Source organism: Dendrobates tinctorius, unplaced genomic scaffold (assembly GCF_039654945.1).
Source record: "Dendrobates tinctorius isolate UK_male_01 unplaced genomic scaffold, ASM3965494v1 ptg000171l, whole genome shotgun sequence".
Taxonomy (NCBI): domain Eukaryota; kingdom Metazoa; phylum Chordata; class Amphibia; order Anura; family Dendrobatidae; genus Dendrobates; species Dendrobates tinctorius.
In genome coordinates, this window is record NW_027361838.1 from 21,383,396 (window position 1) to 21,401,005 (window position 17,610).

At 46.9% G+C, this 17,610-nt stretch overlaps 1 protein-coding gene across 7 annotated transcripts in view; it reads right to left on the bottom strand.

Annotated features, from left to right (window-relative positions):
• The window catches only part of PPP4R1 (protein phosphatase 4 regulatory subunit 1), a 107,362-nt gene extending 91,139 nt beyond the window's left edge, over window positions 1-16,223 (bottom strand). For 4 of the 7 annotated variants that reach the window (XM_073550967.1, XM_073550966.1, XM_073550965.1 and 1 more), the window contains exons 1-2: window positions 15,969-16,195; window positions 13,338-13,382 (exon numbers count right to left, since the gene is read on the bottom strand). In XM_073550967.1, the coding sequence (XP_073407068.1) occupies window positions 13,338-13,382; window positions 15,969-15,975 (52 nt within the window). In that variant the 5' untranslated portion in view covers window positions 15,976-16,195. The other 3 variants (XM_073550968.1, XM_073550969.1, XM_073550970.1) reach the window with 2 other exon arrangements.
• Between the last annotated feature and the right edge of the window lie 1,387 nt (window positions 16,224-17,610).

Genomic DNA, 17,610 nt, shown 5'->3' on the forward strand with positions numbered 1-17,610 from the left:
TTTTTTTGGGGATTATGCCAAGGAGCGGGTACAATGACACCTGAGCTTAGGGAGGGACAAGACGGCTTGCAGGACTCATGAGAGTGTTGAATTGGCGAGAAAATTCCATCCTGTAGCAGGGTGTGACGATCACCCTGACCTAGGTGTCGACCTAGGGCAACCAAGTTTCCGTGAAAAGACGAAGAAGAAAACTGCCTTCCACCCTGGAAAGGAACCCAGGTAGGGATGACCCGTCATTAGAGGAGAATCTGTGATAGGGGGTTCCGGAGGACTTAGAGACGGGTCCTAGGCCTCCAGTGAGGAATAGCTTGAAGGAAGGTTTCCCTCTTTCCCCTTGTGCAGGAGAACGGTCCCTGCTGTAAGGAACCACCTGAGAAAAGGCAGAGAGGTGCTTTCACCTCTGGTGGCATCAGAAGTGATCTGGAACAGTTTGGTCCCAAAGAGCTAGATCTGCTAGCTCCCCTGTAGGGGTCAGAGAGAAGTGCATGACGCCTCTAAGGCAGATACAGTTAAGGCCACAATCTGTCTGTCCATAGCGTCCTTGAGAGACGCCGCATCAGGACTGGACAGAACTGTTTGAGAGGCTAAGTGTGAAAAGGGGGATCGGACCATATGTTGACCAGGTCTGAACGAAAAAGGTTTAGAATGTCCATACGTTTTCGTCCCAGATAGCGTTTGCTGAGATGTTTCCAGTGTCTAGAGGTGGTAGCCTCAAACTCTTTGGGAAAAAATGCTGGGGGGACATTTCATACGTTTGAATGAAACGGAGGTGTCCTGAGCAGTCGCATGCTCCACTATTTACTTCGAGGGTTTGAACAATAGCCGAAATAAGGCTGCCATGTCCAGCGTCCCAGAAGTCTGATCCACCTCCGAGTCAGATTCTGACTGAGAAGCTACATCCGACCCGACGTCCGCCTCCGAGGAGAGGGAACGGGTAGAGAGGGGCATTCTGGATGCCGCAGAGGAGGCCCGGTGAACTGGATGAGGAGGCAGACAAAGTCCGCTTCCTAGATCATTCTCCTGAACTGTCCCTGTGCAGGTCATAGTTAAGTGCATGCGAATCACCATGGGAGGTGTTTGTAGCACTGGTGGTGTCAGACAGATGCGGCATAGATTCCAGGACCTGTACCAGGGACTGTGAATTTTCTAGTCAGGTCCGAGACCGACTGAGACATGGCAACAGCCCCTCTGGAGGGAGGGGGGTGTTTTCATCTCGAAAATTGAATCTTCTGTCCGGTTGGAGACCGGCCGGGACATGGCAACAGCCCACTCTGGAGGGACGGATGGAAGCAAAAGGCATTCCAGTACCTGGGTCATGGACTGTGAAACCTCTGTCAGGTCGGATAATGACTGAGACATGGCAGCAGCCCACTCCGGGGGGGGTGCTGCTGTCCTTGGTGTTAGGGGACTGCTATAGGGCAGTACGAGCATAAATAACGCAGACTGGTCAAAAAGCCACTGCTTTTATACAGATGGTGGCCAAAGAAGAGACAAAACTTTTAAGGAGAGTCGAAGACTGCTGCTGGGGATAGATAAGCTCCTATGTACAACATAGTACAGCACGAAGAGTAAGGAGTTAAGGCCCCATACATATCACATAGAAGTAGGCCAAACCCACCAATTTTGTCCAACCTTTCTATGTGTATGTGGGCCTTGCCACTCCTCCCCAACAGATGATGGCGGTGAAGAGAAAGATTTGGTCTATTGAATTTCAAGGTCCAATCCTTCTGTTCAGCAAGCAGATTCTTGAAGAGAATCTCATATCGAACATGTGTATTGGGGGTGTCGGCAGACATAACTTGTCAAAACAATTGTTCGGTCAATGTATGGTGACTAACAACTCCCTGCATCTTTTTTGCTTCGCAGGGCAGCTTGGAGACTTATATACAGCATTCCAGGGCTGAAAGTTAGTGGCTGTAGGTTATATGGGAAAAATATGGATCCCTTTACAAAGGTTTTCATGATGTAGTCACTAAACAGATGACACTACAACGGGTGACAAATGCCTTAAAAGAATGCCCAACAATGTCACCCATTGACTGCAATGGCATCAGGGTAATAGTTTATTTAAGTAATGCCTATAATGCACCTGTTAAAGGGAACCTGTCAATTCACTCAGAATATACCTAGCTGCAATTCATGCTGTTAGAAGAAATTGACGGATCTCTCTGTCTTGATCCCAGTGCAGGTTTTGACCGGCACGCCAGGGGTTAATGTCTTAATCCCAGTGCATGTTCTGACCTGCACACCTGGGGTTAATTATTGTGGCCCCTCTTTGGTTTGGGGAGAGATTCTTATAGCCCTGGGAAGCTCCAATCCCCGTCAGTTATACTTTTGCCATTGGCCGAGTGTGGTGACCCCTGTGTGCCTGTGCCTTTTAGCTTGCTTCTACGGTTCTGACCTGGTTCTGTCCCCCGTTGTGAGTTTGCCTGTTGATTCTGTACTGTATATCTATTTCTTGGCTATGTCCTGACTATCCATTCTGTCTAGCCCTTTGGTATTGTCGTGCTATCTCGTGCTTTGACCCCGGCCTGATCTGTTTACGTCTCTGTCTATGCCCCTTGGTAACTTTGTCCTGTAGTTACCTTTCTAGGCGTTTTCCTGCAGCTCCTAGCTGTCTGGAGCTTCGGCCACGCCCGCAGCAGTCACATGCTTCAGGTCCTGTTTGTCTGAAGCACGCATCTTCACCGCTGCTGCCCGCTCCACAGGTATCTTAGATCACAGTTCACTTTAATCAGAACACGCGCACTGGCTCAGTGAGCAAGTGCAGTGCGGTGTTCCTGACACTCTCCCTTGTGTGTACATAGTGAGACGCCTGTCATTCACCTCTAGCAGCACAAACTAGTTAGTCTCCAGCTATAGACCCTTGCCGGATCTTCAATGTATATTTTCTCTGAAAAGAATCAGATAATTTACATGGCTGCAAATCATGCTGCCCACGGTTTGGGAGGCATACATTGATCACAGGTTCCCTTAAGTAAACCCCTCATAATCTATAGGTGACAGATGCCACTGATAGACACCAAAGTCTCCGTTTAAAATACACATTGGGAGATTTCCTGGGATAGGAGTTAAATGGATACAAAAAAAACCCTACGCACGTTACACTGCCCTGCAATGTGTACCGGTGGTCACAGAATCCCGCACCTGCACTACCCCCCCACAATCCGTACCTTTTCCTCTCTTGTACGGGCAGTGTTTTCAGTCTGCGCAAAAGAAGCCGGAATACACTGCCCATAGAAGGGAGGAAAAGCTGCAGATTGTGGACGACGCAGGGGCGAGATTCCGGCCCCACAACTGCATGTCACATGCAGTGTGTCGTGCATGGGAGGGAGAAGATATGACAATGAAGACAGGAGGAAGAGATTTCTTAGAGGCACAGCACGCCCCAGAACTTGGAAGAAATCATTAGCATACAGAAATAAAATAAGGTAGGACTAGTGTAACCTTTCTATCACCTGTATTCCCTTATTAATAGGTTATATATGTCACAGGGGGTGACAGATTCCCTTTAATGTCTGCTGGGAACAGAGCCACACGGGAGAATAGACGGACAGGTGGGTCCCCAGCAGCTTTTCCTCGGTTGCTTCAGTTGATTGATCAGTCTCTCCCTATACAAGCATGCAGGGAGAGACCTGCCACTGCAGGGGTGCGAGTGGGGAGAAGCTGCCAGGGACAGGCCTGTCCAACTAGTCTCCCATGGCTACTAAACTGTCTATTCTATGTCATTCTCTGAAATGAAACAGCTTTCAGAGAAACAGATGCTTCTCACTAAATTAGAATATCATCAAAAAGGTAGTTTATTGCAGTTCTTCAACACAAAAAGTGAGACTCCTTATATAGCATCATTACAAACAGAATGATCTATTTCAAGTGTTTATTTCTGTTAATGTTGATGATTATGGCTTACAGTCAATGAAAACCCAAAAGTCATTATCTCAGTAAATTAGAATTAACAAAAAAGACCTGCAAAGGCTCCCTAAGTGTTTAAAAAGGTCCCTTTAGTCTGTTTCAGTAGGCTCCACAATCATGGGGAAGACTGCTGACTTGACAGATGTCCAGAAGGCAGTCATTGACACACTCCACAAGGCAAGTAAACTTTACTTTTCATTTGGAAATCAAGGTCCCAGAGTCTGGAGGAAGAGTGGAGAGACAGACAATCCAAGCTGCTTGAGGTCTAGTGTGAAGCTTCCACAATCAGTGATGGTTTGGGGAGCCATGTCATCTGCTGGTGTAGGTCCACGGTGTTTTATCAAGATCAAAGTCAGCGCAGCAGTCTACCAGGAAATTTTAGAGCACTTCATGCTTTCCTCTGCCGACAAGCTTTTTGGAGATGGAAATTTTATTCTCCAGCAGAACTTGGCACCTGTCCACACTGCCAAAAGTACCAATACCTGGTTGAAAAACAACACTATCACTGTGCTTGATTTGCCAGCAAACTCGCCTGACCTTAACCCCATAGATAATCTATTGGGTATTGTCAAGAGGAAGATGAGACACCAGACCCAACAATGCAGACGAGCTGAAGGCTGCTATCAAAGCAACCTGGGCTTCCCATAACACCTCAGCAGTGCCACAGGCTGATCGCCTCCATGCCACGCTGCATTGATGCAGTAATTGTTGCCAAAGGAGCCCCGGCCAAGTATTGAGTGCATTTACTGAACACACATTTCAGTAGGCCAACATTTTGGATTTTAATTTAAAATCATTTTTTAAAGCTGGTGTTATAAAGTATTCTAATTTACTGAGATAATGACTTTTGGGTTTTCATTGGCTGTAAGCCATAATCATCAACATTAACAGAAATAAACACATGAAATAAATCACTCTAATGACTTTATATAAATATAGGAGTTTCTCTTTTTGCATTAAAATTCATGCACCAAGTGTACCAGTACATGCTACCTGTGGATTGGGAAACAGGTATCTGTCAAGTTCCTTTTAAAGGGAATCTGTCACCTCATTTTTGGCATACAAGCTGCGGCCACCGCCATCAGGGGCTTATCTACAGCATTCTGTAATGCTGTAGATAAGCCTCCGATGTAACCTGAAAGAGAAGAAAAACTAGTTAGATTATACTCACCCAGGGGCGGTCCGGGTCCAATGGGTGTCGCGATCCGGTGTCTCCCATCTTCTAGCGGTGACTTCCTCTTCTTTGCTCCCAGTCGCGGCTCCGGAAAAGGTCAGAGAGGTCCGGCGCCTGCGCACTGCAGTACTCTGCCCTCAACAGCGCAGATAAAGTACGCCTGCGCCGCGACAGGAAGCAAAGAAGAGGACGTCAGCGCTAGAAGATGGAAGGCGCCGGACGGGACCACAACATCCATCGGACCAGGACTCCCCTGGGTGAGTATAATCTAACTAGTTTTTCTTATCTTTCAGGTTACATCGGGGGCTTATCTACAGCATTATAGAATGTTGTAGATAAGCCCCTGATGGCGGTAGCCACAGTTTATTATATGCTAAAAAATAGGTGACAGATTCCCTTTAACTAATAATTTCATTTTTCATAAATTGGTACACATGAAAATATGAAACAGCAATATATTTTTATTTAAAAAATTTGCTTCGTTCTCCTCCTGGACTGATCTTTCATTCTCAAAATTCTAAATTCACATGAGCAAATCTGTCTTCGGCGACTACAGACTTTCCCATGACTGAGATAGGCGATGGCAGTTGATGCTAATAAAGTCCTATGGAGAACTGTAATTTTCGTCTAAGAACTTCAGGATGTCTGTCGACCTCTCTAACGTTCCTCTTCCAAGAGAACCAAAATTTGTCTGATAAGATGCATTGCAAAGTTGCTTACCATAATTTCACTAGCGATGAGTGAATGTGCATGGATAAGGTGTTATCTGAGCATGCTCAGGTGCTGAGTGACTTTGGCGTGTTTGAAAAATATGTTCAAGTCCCCGCACTTACATGTCTTGCGACTGTTCGACAGCCGCAACACATGCAGGGGTTTCCTAACACACACATGTAGGCACGGGGACTTGAACATATTTTTTGAGCAATGCCAAAGTCACTCGGTCAGCACCCAAGCATGACATCTTATCCAAGCATGTTCATGCATCGCTAATCTTAAACTTCTAAATTAAATAATTATAAATCAGTTCCGCTTTAACATTGAGGTTGCAACACAAAGGCAATCCGTAAAGTTATGCAAATCGAGGAAGTAGCAGGTCTTGCTTAAAATCAGCAAATTATCAAATTTTCAAGCACATAAATCTAAAATGTGGCATGTGGAAGGGGCATAAGAGCAAGATTAAAAGCAAACCTTTTTTTGACACATGAAACCTCAAAAATTGGGTCAAGTCTCATAAGATGATTGCATGATGCCTCCTGCTCGTCAGTGTGCTAATTAACATTGCTTGTCACAGAGGGAGAAAATCCTTGATCTGAGACCTTGGTTTATTAGGCTGTGTGCACACTAGGGTGACCGCAAAAAATCGATGTCGGAATTTTGTCCGTCTGGACCCCACAAAACGATTCCCCTTTCCAGATAGCCAAAATTTGAGCTCGATCAAACGACGTTAACCCGTGCCGCTCGTCGCTCAAAGTTTGAAAAAATCCAAATTGAGGTATTTTAAGATTTAGGTATTTTGCATAGTCTGTTAGACTATAAAGAATGTGACAACAACATTGCAGAAATAGCCCTGACCAAATTTTCGAACCATTTGTGGTATTTGAATGCAGAGTTGGTGGGATTATCGTTTTTTGATCCCACCATTACAGACAATGAAAAGTTGTTAATGGCTAATAAATTGCTCAGTAGCACAGATGAACCATCAGAGCACGCTAGGGTTGTAAATCCAAAAGTTAGGAAAGAAAAATTAAAAGAGGTAGGAAGTAACCGACTTTAACGACCTTCTGACAAAAGATGAAGAACAAAAGCAATATGTCCTGCAAGCTGTAAGCAAATGCCGAGCATTATATTCTGACGTTTCAAAAACTACTTTAACAAAAGCTCTAGAATAGATTAGATAACTATGTAAAATTATCAACTCATGTAGGTTAGCGTGCTCTGATGGTTCATCTGTGCTACTGAGCAATTTATTAGCCATTAACAACTTTTCATTGTCTGTAATGGTGGGATCAAAAAACGATAATCCCACCAACTCTGCATTCAAATACCACAAATAGGTCGAAAATTTGGTCAGGGCTATTTCTGCAATGTTGTTGTCACATTCTTTATAGTCTAACAGACTACGCAAAATACCTAAATCTTAAAATACCTCAATTTGGATTTTTTCAAACTTTGAGCGACGAGCGGCACTGGTTAACGTCGTTTGATCGAGCTCAAATTTTGGCTCTCCCAATATCTGGAAAGGGGAATCGCTTTATGGGGTCCAGACAAACAAGATTCTGACATTTTTTCCCCCCCATATGAGATCCGGTCACCCTAGTGCACACGCTGCGGATTAGGTGCGGATTCATCCGCGCGGATTTTGTAGAAACCGCAGGTCAAAATACCTGCGGTTTTACCTGCGGATTGCTCTGCGGTTTTTCATCTCCTCAATGGAGGAGATGGCAAACCGCAGCAGAATCCGCAGAAAGAATTAAAATGTCAATTCTTTCTGCGGATTGAAAACCACAGATAATCCGCGCGGAAAATTCCGCACCGTCTGCACTGCGTTTTTTGATTCCCATAGGGAATCATGGTACTGTACACCGCAGCAGAAACTGCTGCGGGTCCGCAGCGGCCAAAACCACTGCGGAACCGCAGCAAAATCCGCAGCGTGTGCACACAGCCTTACTCCTGCAGACTGGAATGAGCATAGGCCCAGATGTCAGTTTTCCTCAATGTTGAGACTCAAGTGGTTGGGGTAACGGCAGCAAGAGGTGACAAAGGCAAACCTCTGCACAGAGAAATCCTCAAATTAGAAGAATGGCGTGAAGTGATCCATGCTGTACTGCAAGTCAAATTAGCAGTCAAGTACCAGGACTAAGGCATGAAACCGTGTCTACACGAACCATCAGAATGTATTTGCATGACATTGGGCTACAAACCAGATAGTCAGCTAAACTGACCTTACCCCACTGCTCTCAGATGTGGGGCAATACAATGGAGGTCTATGCTCTTCAGAGATGAGACACACTTTTGTCTTGGATTAAATGACATCCCAAGGTTGGTCTTGAAACCACATGGTCAATGCCATGACGAGGTCTTTAAGGGTTCCTGACAGCTGATACATGCTACCAGATCTATGGGCAGCATGTGTCAGTCACTGGCTGTATGATATCAACCACATACAGGTGTAGCTCACAAAATTAGATCAAAAAGTTCATTTATTTCAGTGCTTCAAAACAAAAAGTGAAACTCGTATCAGAGAGAGTCATTACAAACAGAGTGATCTATTTAACGTGTTTATTTCTGTTAATGCTGATGACTACGGCTTACAGTCAATGAAAACAAAAAAGTCATTATCTCAGTAAATTAGAATACTTTATAACACCAGTTTGAAAAATGATTTTAAAATCCAAAATGTATGTTCAGTAAATACACTCAATACTTGGTCGTGGCTCCTTTTGCATCAATTACTGCATCAGTGTGGCGTGGCATGGAGGCAATCAGCCTGTGGCACTGCTGAGGTGTTATGGAAGCCCAGGTTGCTTTGATAGCAGCCTTCAGCTCGTCTACATTGTTGGGTCTGGTGTCTCATCTTCCTTTTGACAATACCTCATAGATTCTCTATTGGGTTAAGGTCAGGCGAGTTTGCTGTCCAATCAAGCACAGTGATGCTGTTGTTTTTAAACCAGGTATTGGTACTTTTGGCAGTGAGGACAGGTGCCAAGTCCTGCTGGAGAATGAAAATTTCCATCTCCAAAAAACATGTCAGCAGAGAGAAGCATGAAGTGCTGTGTTTTATCAAGACCAAAGTCAGCGCAGCCATCTACCTGGAAATTCTAGAGCACTTCATGCTTCCCTCTGCTGACATGTTTTTTGGAGATGGAAATTTCATTCTTCAGCAGGACACGGCACCTGTCCACACCGCCAAAAGTACCAATACCTCGTTTAAAAACAACTGTGCTTCATTGGCCAGCAAACTCGCCTGACCTTAACCCCATAGAGAAGCTATGGGGTATTGTCAAGAGGACGATGAGAGACACCAGACCCAACAATGCAGATGAGCTGAAGGCTACGATCAAAGCAACCTGGGCTTCCATAACACCTCAGCAGTGCCACAGGCTGATCACCTCCATGCCACGCCGCACTGATGCAGTAATTGATGCAAAAGGAGCCACGACCAAGTATTGAGTGTATTTACTGAATATGCATTTCAGTAGGCCAACATTTCGGGTTTTAAAACCATTTTTCAAGCTGGTGTTATGAAGTATTCTAATTTATTGAGATAATGACTTTTGAGTTTTCATTGGCTGTAAGCCATAATCATCAACATTAACAGAAATAAACACTTGAAATAGATCACTGTTTGTTATAACTATATGAGTTTCACTTTTAGTATTGAAGAACTGAAATAAATTAACTTTTTGATGATATTCTAATATTGTGAGATGCACCTGTATGCGTTCTCTGGAACGCAGCAGCGTTTTAGAGAATGACCGAGGACTAAGGCACCCAGAAGACTAGTAAGAAATGCTGGTCCCCGGGGCTTCTACATGCCAGCTCCCCATGAGTGACTGGTCTCGTCCTATACACACAGAGAGGCCTGTCAATCTAGGTCAGCGTGCACGGAAAAGCCACAAGAGATCTGCCTGCCTGACTAGTCTTCTGTATGGCTCAGACTACAATGGCTTTTAAAGTATGTTATGTTTGTCTTTCAAATGCTACAGTGTTTCAGAGTCAAATACACCTGGCTGAGATGATGCAAGCAATGTCTGACACATGTTGCCTGTGAATTGGTCAGCATGCATCAGCTGTCACGTTCCCTTTAAGGAAGGAACGTTACTCCAGTCTCACTCCCGGGATTATGGTGTGGGGTGGCATAATACAGTAGCTGGACTCCTCTAGTCTTCATTCCAGGTATACTAAGGGTAGGTGGCGCACACGTTCAGTAATTGGCAGCGCTTTGGACACAGCCATATCCGTTGCGTCCAAAGCGCTGCCGGCATTTGAACACAGGCAAGTACGCAGCGTCCAACCCGCAGCGTTTTCTGACCATGTGCACATACCCTAACAGTTCGGTTACATTAATTTGGTCATTGAACACTTTTCTCCAACGTGTCCCATGTTTCTTATGCTACTGTGAGCAGTTTGGGTGGCATAAAAATGCTACCAAGGTCTGCAGCATATCCGGACTTTTCTGCCATTGAGCTCATCTGGAACAATTAAAGTGAGAGCTGGAAGCAGCAACTCTTGACAGTTTGCGATTCCTCAGACAAGCATTAATAACCTCATTGATAGCAGCCAAGGTGGGTAAGTGACCTTCGTTCTGTGTGGGGCACTCGTATTCAATACCGAACAAATTTAGATGTTTTCAAAATTTTGTTTCCAATTTCTTATCCATAACATGTCGATCCTGTTTTCCATATCCACGTTCTTGGTGTTACAATTTCAATGGCAAGTAGTGTATTATGTATTTTACACACTTTCTGCTCCTTCTAAGGATTGGGGAAATCTAAGAGACACTGTGCACCAAACTTTTAGGGCACATTTCTGGCACAAAGTAAACCCACTAATAGGTGGTATAAACAAAAGGTGTATATCACTAAGGCTGGGTTCACACGTGGCGTTTTTTTCGCGTTTCCGCGGCAGTTTTAACCGCGCGATTTTGCCGCGAAAACGAGAAAAATAAGCATCCCATGCATTCCTATGGGATTCCGCAATGCTGTGCTAATGCTGCGGTTTTTACCGCGGCGGAATCGCTTCGCGGTAAAAACCGCAGCATGCTCATTATTTTGCGGAATCGCGGCGATCCCGCACCCATAGGAATGCATTGTTCCGCTTATTTCCCGCATGTGGCTGTGCACACCATGCGGAAAGTAAGCAGAACAATTGCGGATGGTACCCATGGTCCGGAGGAGAGGAGACTGTCCTCCGGGCTTTGGGTACCATATCCCTGTAAAAAATAGAATTTAAAATAAAAAATATTGTTATTCTCACCCTCCGACGTCCCGCGCAGCCTTCCCGCCTCTCTCCATGCTCCCGTTCCCAGTAGTCCTTTGCGAAAATGCCCGCGATGGCGTCCGATCTCGCGGGATCGCGAAGTCTCGCGGTAATTCGCGCGACGTCATCACGAATTACCGCGAGACGTCGCGTTCCCGCGAGAACTGACGTCATCGCGGGCATTTTCGCAAAGGACTACTGGGAACGGATGCGCGGGACGTCGGAGGGTGAGAATAACACTATTTTTTTTTTTTTTTTTACATTCTATCTTTTACTACTGATGCCGCATAAGCAGCCTCAGTAGTAAAAAGTTGGTCACACTCGTCAAACACTGTGTTTGACGAGTGTGACCAACCTGTCAATCAGTTCTCCAAGCGATGCTACAGATCGCTTGGAGAACGCTAGCATTTTGCAAGCTAACTACGCTTGCAAAATGCTAGTTTTTCCGCGGGAAAATCGCGGGAATTTAGAATGCGATTTTCCCGCGGACTGGAATTCCGGAATTCTCGCGGTAATTTCCGCGAGAGTTCCGGTACGTGTGCACTTAGCCTAAATGCCCAGCAATTAGTGGCCATCTACAAGCCTGTTTAGACTGGCAGACCGCATGCTATCTGCGCTCAGAGCGATCAGTAATGGATTGCTCGGTACATATAGGCTGCCACTGTTCTCTGCAGCACAAGTCCTATACACAGAACGCAGTGCTGATGAGGACTATGCAAACCAAAACTATATGGGTTAAAAAAATAAATTGTGCTGAGAATCTTGTAAATGTGACACTGCTGTATGCTGTGTAATGGCCATGTCTGATCATACCACAGCTCCTGGGCAGGGGAGGAAGCAAAAGAATATACAGATAGAACAACAGGGGATCACAGCTCATTCTTTCTGTAAGATAAAATATTTTTAAAAACTAGCAGCAAACGCTTTATCTCAGAGAAAGGATCAGCTGTGATCCTGTGCTGTAATGTCTATATATTCTTGCTTCCTCCGCTGCCCAGGAGCTGTGGTATGATCAGACCATGTCTCTGTACGGTCAGACACGGTCATTACACAGTACACAGCAGGGGCACATGTATAAGATTATCTTAGAGCAGGAACATTTAATACATCCAATTGTGGAACTTATTCTTCCAAGATCTATTAATTAAAATGCACTGTCTGTTGAAAACCCCTTAAAGGGAATCTGTCACCTATTTTTTCAAGTATCAGCTGCCGGTACCCCCATCAGGGGCTTATCTACAGCATTCTGTAATGCTGTAGATAAGCCCCCGATGTAACCTGAAAGAGAAGAAAAACGAGTTATATTATACTCATCTAGGGGCAGTCCTGGTCCGGTTTTGGTCCGATGGGAGTCGCGGTCCGGTCCGGCGCCTCCCATCTTCTAACGATGATGTCCTCTTCTTTGCTTCCCGTCGAGGCTCCTGCACAGGTGCACTGCTCTGCCCTGTTGAGGGCAGAGCAGAGTACTGCACTGCGCAGGCGCCGGGAAAGGTCAGAGAGGTCCGGCGCCTGCGCACTGCAAGACTCTGCCTTCAACAGGGCAGAGCAAAGTGCGCTTGCGCAGGAGCCGCAACGATAGGAGGCGCCGGACCGGACCAAAACCGGACCCGTAACCGCCCTGGGGTGAGAATAATATAACTAGTTTTTCTTCTCTTTCAGGTTACATCGGGGGCTTATCTACAGCATTACAGAATGCTGTAGATAAGCCCCTGATGGTGGTGGCTGCAGCTGATACTCCTAAAAATAGGTGACAAATTCCCTTTAAGTAGAAGCTCCCTTTCTGTGTCTCCTACTTCACTCCTCCGCTCTCTATAGACCGCATGTAACTGAATCACTCAGTTCATCCTGTATGAAGCAGAAAACTTACACTCCGTTATACTTTAAATATATGCAAATTTTATTCAAAATACAGTGACCTAGTAAACTCAGTCATCACCCACCTATCCTCAGTGTCCCTGCTCCCAAGAACTGATGAGCTTGCACTATCAGGATTATAAAGCCATTGTGGCGAGGATTTTCACAGCAAGTATACCAGCCTCACCAGGACAAAGCACTACTTAAGGTTTTCAGCTTGTGTTGTGATATCTAGTGAGAGATCAGCTTTAAAAACACACAATACCAAAAGGAGCAGTACAAAGACTGTTCATCTGTACCGCTTGCTAATGGTTAGCCATTATTCATACAGTCGTGTGAATTAAGTCATGACATTAAAGAGGGCATTTCACATCGAGAGATAAGCAGATAGAAAACTATACACAAAAATTAAACTTACATCCATCTATTTCTTCCTGAACATCATCCTGCAGCAGCGACAAATCTACGAGAGACACAGATATAATTACTGTAATAGTCATGCCGATATAGTGAGGGATAGAGAGGAGAACAGGGACGGCGTGCTGCACAGTACGGAACTCAAACATGTGCGGGTTACTCATGAGAAAACTACTAATGTGGAGTGATGAGTGAGGAAGAGAAGAGGAATTTGTGTTTTAAGCCGGGATGTGCACATATGTGCGTCATGTCTACCTTATGGCAGTATACAACATGCCGCCTGGTAACACTGAAGGGAATCCACTGACTGATGGAGCTCCACCACTGTAGATGTGGCCAGCAGACTACACCACCGAAAGCATCACAAGTGTTAAAAGGGTTATTCCTAAAACTAAAAAAACATTATCATCAATCCATAGGACAAGGATAATTTACTGATCAAGGGGGTCCAACCACATTCGCACTTGTGCTGCATTCTAGCAAGACAGATCCCATTTTTGGCATTGCAGAGGGTCCCAGACACAAATATGGTATCCCTTGTCCAATACATAGACAATAAAGGGGTATTCCTACAATTGAAAGTTATCACCTACTGATAGAACATGGTACTGATGTCTTGGACCCCCAAGAAAAAATCCTTACCCATGTTTCGCTTTGCGGGCTTCCTTGAGGAAGCCCGCAAAGCAAAACGCGTTGGAGCGTGGGCAGGATCAACCGAGTCCCCACAGTAAGGATTTTTTACTGGGAAGCACTATTCACAGCACGTGATATGTTACTAATTGGGCCAGGGTTTTCTAGTAGCTAGTAGAAAATATGCGCATGTGTCTTTTTCTGGGATAATCCCATTTAGATTCTGGGCCCTTTTTGCAGAGTGTAGAGATAATGTGTTATCTCCGTTGTCTAGTGTGTCCTGTGGTATTTATAGATGATCATTGTAATCAGGAGTCCTGCCTTATTGTCCATCTCCATTCACTCATCTATATTAACTTTTTATAAACTTTTAGATGTTATTTTCCGTAATAAAGATTTTTTTATATACTTCTAGGACCAGTGTTTGTCTAGTTCATTGAGCTGATTATCTAGCTATTGCGTCGGGGCACGTAGCTCAGATTGTTCGTTGATGGTTGCGCTCTATAAAGTTATGCAACTTTCCGAAATCTGATGTGATTTAATCCCTAACGATTTCTGATTGGCCACATTCACTGACAGCAATCTGACTGCAGCCAGAATGGGGTCCCAGCCCAATGTGGGTGCCCTGCAGACGATGACAAGGGAGAAAATTTCCACTGAACTTAACAGACAAGCTGACCCGTCCCCCCACACAGACACATCCTAGTATCTGCTTCTAGCACTATGGCAAGTGGAGGCGGCCATGGCTGTTCTCTCTGCAGTGGTCACCCTGCACATCTGACACAGGACACCAACACCCATGAGGGGCAGCAGATCTGCCCACAGGCCAGAATCAGTGGTGCTTCACGGATTACAACCACCAACAAATAGGGAGGACACGGCCTTGTGATACAGCACTAGGCTTGTGCCCTCCCGTCCAGGAGAACTGGGCACTTCCTATTACTGGAGCAGTGACCTGCAGGAGGGCACCACACTGGCATCACCCAGCTCTGCCACAGCCGGGCACCACCCTGGCATCACCCAGCTCTGCCACAGCCGGGCACAACCCTGGCATCACCCAGCTCTGCCACAGCCGGGCACCACCCTGGCACCACCCAGCTCTGCCACAGCCGGGCACCACCCAGCTCTGCCACAGCCGGGCACCACCCTGGCACCACCCAGCTCTGCCACAGCCGGGCACCACACAGCTCTGCCACAGCCGGGCACCACACAGCTCTGCCACAGCCGGGCACCACACTGGCATCACCCAGCTCTGCCACAGCCGGGCACCACACTGGCATCACCCAGCTCTGCCACAGCCGGGCACCACACTGGCATCACCCAGCTCTGCCACAGCCGGGCACCACCCAGCTCTGCCACAGCCGGGCACCACCCTGGCATCACCCAGCTCTGCCACAGCCGGGCACCACCCAGCTCTGCCACAGCCGGGCACCACCCTGGCATCACCCAGCTCTGCCACAGCCGGGCACCACACTGGCATCACCCAGCTCTGCCACAGCCGGGCACCACACAGCTCTGCCACAGCCGGGCACCACCCTGGCATCACCCAGCTCTGCCACAGCCGGGCACCACACTGGCATCACCCAGCTCTGCCACAGCCGGGCACCACACAGCTCTGCCACAGCCGGGCACCACACAGCTCTGCCACAGCCGGGCACCACACAGCTCTGCCACAGCCGGGCACCACACAGCTCTGCCACAGCCGGGCACCACACAGCTCTGCCACAGCCGGGCACCACACAGCTCTGCCACAGCCGGGCACCACACTGGCATCACCCAGCTCTGCCACAGCCGGGCACCACACTGGCATCACCCAGCTCTGCCACAGCCGGGCACCACACTGGCATCACCCAGCTCTGCCACAGCCGGGCACACTACAGAAGACATAACCCGGGCCACCAACTTCCTCACAGCCATCCTGTACAGGGCACAGCACGCAGCAGCAGCCACCACCGCCCTCACTTCCATGCCCTGCACCCGGGCACACTCCTGCACCTCTCACCCGCCATCTTGTGCTCCGGGCCGCGCCGCTACATGGAGTCTGCAGCTGCCCCGTGTCCGCCTGTCACCCGGTGTGCGCGGTACGGGGAGTGTGGGCTGGAGGACGGCTGTCCGCGGCGCTATGTCCCGGCTGTGGCGCCTGCCCGGTCACACACACATCACCCAGCTCATCCGGACACAGCGGCCACCTCTTCCTGTTGGCGCCCTCCGCGCCTCCCCTTCCTGAGCACACACCTCACCCCAGCGCCTCCTCCTCCTCCGGGTCACCAGCCGGTGTTTCTTCCAGGCCTTATTACGTATGCCCGGGCACCACTGCCTATGTCCCAGGGCCGTGTTCTGGTGGAAACGCACCTTTTTTTAGTTTAACTTTTACAAGCTTTTTTTTGGAGATGCCTTAAAACGTATCCGAAGGCCACATTCACACTGAGATTTTTTCACAAGGTATTTGGTCTGGATTTTGTAACAGTAATGTGCACATCATGACCCTGATTCATGAAGCACAATTTTGGTGTAAAAAGTGTTCAAAAGTCACAACATTTTGATACAGCGTAAGGCCACGTTCACACGATCAATATTTGGTCAGTATTTTACCCCAGTATCTGTAAGCCAAAACCAGGAGTGGTGACGTGTTTCTATTAGGGTATGTGCACACGCTGCGGATTCTGCTGCGGTTTTGGCCTCTGCGGATCCGCAGCAGCTCCGCAGACAGTGTACAGTACCATGTAAGTCTATGGGATTTACAATCCGCTGTGCACATGCTGCGGTTTTTTCACTGCGAAAAAGCTGCGGTTTTGAATCCACATAAAGAATTGACATGTCAATTCTTTCTGCTGATTCTGCTGTGGTTTGACACCTATTCCATTGTCCAGGTGTCAAACCGCAGGGGAAAACTGCTGGCCAATCCGCAGGTCATTTTAGCAGTGGTTTTACCTGTATCCGCAGATACAAATCTGCTGGTGAATCCGCAGCGTGTGCACATAGCCTTATAATTTTAGGCTATGTGCCCACGTTAGCGTTTTTAAACGCTCAGGAAACTGATCCCCTTCCCAGAAAACGCGCGTCTTTTTTCCGCACGATTCTTGCGCGTTTTGTGCAAGAAAGCCGCGTGTTTTTGACGTGTTTTTTCCACGCGTTTTCTGGGAACATTGGGGAAGGCTAAAAACGCTCAGCAATGCGGAAAGTAATGAGCATGCTGCGTTTTTAGCCGCTAAGCGATTCCGGAGCGGTTAAAAACGCATGCATTGGCACAAAAAGCCAAAAACACATGCAATTAATTTGAAGCTTCTTGTAAGCGTTTCTGCAGCGTCTGAGCCGGCACAAACACTGGAAACGCTTACAAAAACACAACGTGGGCACACAGCCTTACTCTGCTTGTTCCTCTCCTGGTTATGGCTTACACATACTGAGGTAAAAAACTCATCAAATACTGCATGGGTGCACGTGGCCAAGACTGTGTTCACACGTTGAGTTTTTTCTACAGGTTTTTATGCAAATTAGAAGCTGTGCCTTACAGAACTAGCAAAAGCTATGAGATATCAGAAATCTCATGCTCACACTTGTGTTTTTCCTGACTGAATCAGAAAACTGCATCATGTCACTTTCAGCGTTTTTGCAACGTTTTTTCACCCACAGAAAGCAATGGT